The 4891-nt window shown below is 38.6% G+C and overlaps 1 protein-coding gene across 1 annotated transcript in view; it reads right to left on the bottom strand.

Annotated features, from left to right (window-relative positions):
* Positions 1-4891, bottom strand: part of arhgef11 (Rho guanine nucleotide exchange factor (GEF) 11) — a gene marked incomplete in the record, with an annotated part of 46549 nt that overhangs the window by 15692 nt on the left and 25966 nt on the right. The window contains 3 exon segments of the mRNA XM_014017235.1: positions 2731-2857; positions 2978-3001; positions 3432-3554. Of these exon segments, the coding sequence (XP_013872689.1) occupies positions 2731-2857; positions 2978-3001; positions 3432-3554 (274 nt within the window).

Below are 4891 nucleotides of genomic sequence, written 5' to 3'. Positions count from 1 at the left end.
GAATAAAGAAAGATAAGTAAAAGAAAAACAAAAAAACACTTTACTCGTGACATATAACAATGTACAAATACCTAGTACAGTACATAAATGAATATACGAAGGTGCATATTAGTGATGGCAGTGTAGGTGAATTGTCGAAGTGACTGATAACATCATGATGTGTTATACAGTCTAACTGCAGTTGGAATGAATGATCATTTCATTCATTTCATTTCATCATGTCCATATGTATAAAGTAATTTGTGTATTTGTGTAATATCGGTAAATGTTGGTTATCGGTCATAACACTAATATKTATATCAGATATCAACATGGCCTGAAACTTTCATATTGGTGCATCCCTGTTAGAAATGGTTTAAATGTGAAGGAAAAAGCAGTTTGACTGAATGTAAGTCGATCATTTACAGCCTACAGAGACGCTTCAATAAAAGGTGTTTCAAAGGGCTGCCCTGCTGCAGCAGTTCATTACAGCTGATTTAAAACAAACACACAGGTCTTCAAACTCCGGTGATTCACCTGAACCAGACATTCTTGTTTTTCTTCGGTGTAAGGAGCTTTAGATTGTATTGCTCTGTAAACCTGTTGACTGTTTAAAAAGAAGAAAAATGTGTGCCTTTGTCTGGGCGTCATCGTTCAACTGCAGTTCAACCTTTCGTTTACGCGACTATAGCGCTCGTTCTTTCTGGAAGTAAAGATATCTGAAGCCAGGTCTCAGAGTGGAGGTTAGTGGGAAACCATCGCTGCAGAGGTGTGAAATCACAGGTGCACTCTGCTTGTAGCTGAAGTTAACAGGTTTTCTGTGTTTGAGCAAACCGACGAGCAACAGCTGATAGCAAAGTTCAACTCATTCTTTTCAACATGTAGGAGCGACTCGTCATCATTCCTCTGTTCCCCATTGTAGCTGCTTTGTTTTGAAATAAATGCTTTAATGGAACTACATGTATGCACTGAAAGGTTTATATACTTTTATGTTGGAATGTTTTATAATAAATGTGTAACATTTTACTATTTACTGCTGAGATCAACTATTGCACTGTGCAAAGTTGTAGTTTTTATAAAATATTTAGTTAGTACACATCCTGTCATAAAACAACACACACACATACACGTGGTGGTTTCATATTTCAGCTGTTGAGGACTCCACTGTGTGACGCGACAGTCACACGGTAGGTTAGGGGACATCCCTTGTTGACGTAATCACCATGGGCGCGACTATAGTCAGAAGAAAACTCTGTGAAAAAAGTCGAGGCCTTTAGCAGAGAGATGATCAGAGAAGGGTTGATGCTCTGGACCGGCTCTATACAGAATGTATGCTACTTWGTGTGTATAAAATAAATGTTCTTAACTGTGAACTGGAACAGCTTTCTGCATTTAGTTTGTATTTTCAATTGAACATTCTTACAGTTTCTCATGCTGTCTCTGCCCATAAAGTTCCAACCAGGGACGCCAAATAACTATCATCCGTTTTTTGCACATTTGTCGACGACGACACAAGCCTCATCTTCAAACACTCTCACTCAGCACACAGGATAGTTTCAGTCAAAAGGGGCTGCCTGATAGTTCTTAATTTCCTGAGAACCTGCCTGGCATGGAAACTACAGCAGATCAATGTAAAATCATTTTTTACATTTATTCATCACAAGTTTCCAGAGATCCTTCATATTTAAACAGGGCCCCAGATGAACGGGGTGATCACCAGTGACAAATGTATTCTTCAGCTTTTCACACACACGTTGACGATCGTTTAGTACAAATAATCCCTGCTGCAACTTTAAAAGCGAGTGATTTAGCCTTTACAATCTGGAGCTACACCTTAGTGAAGGTTCACTAAGAATGCAGTTCCAAATGTAAAAGTGTATGAAGAAATACTGTATAGTCTCATTAGAATTTGAATTATTTTTTTTAAGACAGAATTTTTATCCAATGCAATTATGTATAAATATTTTTTTTTCTTCACCAGCAAAATTTTCACCTGCAAAAGTTTAACTGCTGAAATCCGCCTGCAAACGTGTTGATCTTCTGGTGACTCAGAGCAGTCAGCATTAGGTGAGTTTAGCCAATCAAATTACTGTTATTTGTCCACAAATCTGTCCCGGTCAAAGCTCTACACYTTTCTGCAGATGGATTGCTCCAAGTTMAACATCTGTTTTATCTCCATTCATGAGYTTTTGGATGTATGACTGTCATTATAAATGATTACAACAGTCTGTCTCTGGAAGTAGTTTTTTTTTTTGAAGCGGGAGGTTGAAGCTAAGTGTCCGAGTGCTTTCAGCGTAAACAACAAACATGGCCACGAACTTCTGACCAATCACACAGTAATTATGTGGAGGGGGGTGWAAAGTTCTCCTGACAGATTKTGACAAGAAGGAGTGGAAGACTCAAAGCTGTGTATTGAATGACACAATTTTTGTCATGAAACTGCGACAATAAGGGACAATTTCAGCAGTTCTGATGGACCAATCAGAGCAGAGCTACAAAGAAACAACTCAAAAGAAATGATCAGACTTTTAGGATTCTATCARAAATATGCAGAATCAGCTTAAATTACTATTGCAAACAAAACTGTATTTTGATGTCCCAAAATGTGGTTATTTAGTCCCAGGAACTCACACTGAGAAAAGTCATGCTCACTATTAAGAGCTTTATGCTGTCAGTAACTGAATGGATAAAATTGTGTAAAAATTAAAGTCCTTTTTTATTTTCTAAACACAGAGCAGTTTCTTTTCCCACCTTTTTCGTTTTTAAGAAAGCCAGCCACTTCTCCTTCTCTACACTGAGGCTGGGAAACACTTTGGAGTCTCTCAGCTTGATGCCAGAGTGACGCAGGTACAGCAGCACAGCTGAAGCCAGAGGGGAACTGAACAGAGGAAATAAACACAGAGAGGTGAGGAGGAAGGCAAAGAAAGAAAAGGTTTAAAAGCAGAGAGACGAGCTGGTGACTTTAACTTCACTGCAGTAAAGAAAGTGAAGCTTTTACCTTCGGTCTTCTTCATGCTTTGATCTGAAACAGAAAAAGAAACAGAAAACGGTTGTTAATTYCCTTGGCAACAAAATATTCACGGAGATATTCGGTTTAGTTCCTCAAAGATAAATCCACAAGTGGAAGAAACAGAAAGTAGGGCCTGAGTCATGTGATTTCCTGGTTTACACCTGGAGTTAACCTTTGATATGATCACTCCTTTTAGGTAAAAACCGCTTTATTGGATACTAAAACGTTGACCTTATTGTCAGGGAAATCAGTACAGGTTGATGTACTGTGAACCTAAAAATATAACTTTGCCTTTAGAAGAAAAACAGGTTCATGTAAAAGAAGMAACATTATAATTAGTTTAACTGAGAAAACAAACAATGGTTCTCTTTGTTAACCTGAATTTGCCGAACTTTAATTTACAAAAACAAAAACCCAGAGCAGTTTCTGAGTGAGGACTCACAGTATCTCCCAGAGAGCGGTGACCTGTCTGTCCACCACCTGTTTCTCCTTCACAGGGTCTCCATCCAGGAGACGCAGGTCTCCTTCTCCAAACAGAGAGCCCAGACCCATCATCTGCTTGTTTCTGTCGGAGCAAACAAACCAAAGATGAACAGGTCACTACCAGCCTCGAAAAATATTGGTTCTGTCCAAACTGTGAGGTCCTTTAATATTTCATTATTTACTTTTTWAAATCTTTTTAATCTCTGATATAAATTGGAAAAAATAGGAAAAAATGTACAGATGTACAATATTTATGTGTATACTGTGAAGTATAATACGGCCTCCTATTTGTTTTTTGTTTTTTAGCTAAAAAGCATAAAATATCTAATATTCATCATGTACAACGTAGCTCCTAATTTCATTTCAAACTTCAGGATTTTTCAGCCTTTGCAGCATACCCTCTGGTGGTACAACAAAGAATTTTGGAGATACCTACGGTACTTTCTCACGACACCAGTAAAGGCTTGTGGGCGTGTTTGTTAACGTAATTCTGCCTGTCGTTTAGCTGAAACTGGTTCACTTCCAGAGCAAAAGCTGGTTGTTAAATCAGCAAGATGGACAGCTCCGGGAAGCTGCTCGTCTGGTCCTACTGAGCACAAAACGAGAAAATAACGCCCACGTCTTCTTTCCATCTACGTTGCTACAAGTTTTTCCTCCAATTCCTCATCCATTTTTGTTTTGCTTTTATTAACTGCAGTTTGCATTTGCAGCTGCTGTCAGTTCCATCCATCCATCCATCCATCCGTCCGTCCGTCCGTCCGTCCGTCCATCCATCTATCCAACTATCTACCTATTTTCTTGCATTTGTTACCTTTTTAGGGCTGATTCTGCTAGACAAAACTACCTTGTGAAGACCAGTAGTCCTTATGGGGCCCAAAGACCAGYCCTAATAYGGTGGAAMTCAWTTTTTGGGTCTATGGTTCGGTTAAGGACTAAGATGTGAACTGAGTTCAGGTTAGGGTTAGGGTTAAGCTATAAAAATTACTCAAAATGAATGGAAGTCATCGAACAATTCTAATAAGGATAGAAATACACCAGAGTTAGTCATGGAGTTCCTCAGGGTTCAGTGCTTGGACCAATCATCTTCACTTTATTAATACTTCCATTAGGTAAAGTTATCAAACAGCATGGGATAAATTTCCATTGTTATGCTGATGATACTCAGTTATATTCATCCTTGAAATCTGATGAATCCAACCAGTTACTTAAACTACAAGCATGTCTTAAGACATAAAAACATGGATGACTCTTAACTTTCTGCTTCTAAACTCAGATAAGACAGAGGTTGTGGTTTTTAGACCTGAACATCTTAGGGATGAACTTTGCAGCCTTTCACCTCCTCTGGATGGCATTAATCTGGCCTCCAGTTCTAATGTAAAGAACCTTGGTGTTATTTTTGATCAGGACATGTCTTTTAAC

The sequence above is a fragment of the Austrofundulus limnaeus genome, unplaced genomic scaffold (assembly GCF_001266775.1).
Source record: "Austrofundulus limnaeus strain Quisiro unplaced genomic scaffold, Austrofundulus_limnaeus-1.0 Scaffold164, whole genome shotgun sequence".
Classification (NCBI taxonomy): Eukaryota; Metazoa; Chordata; class Actinopteri; order Cyprinodontiformes; family Rivulidae; genus Austrofundulus; species Austrofundulus limnaeus.
The sequence above is the reverse complement of the archived record's forward strand: the minus strand, read 5'-3'. Positions and strand labels throughout refer to the sequence as shown.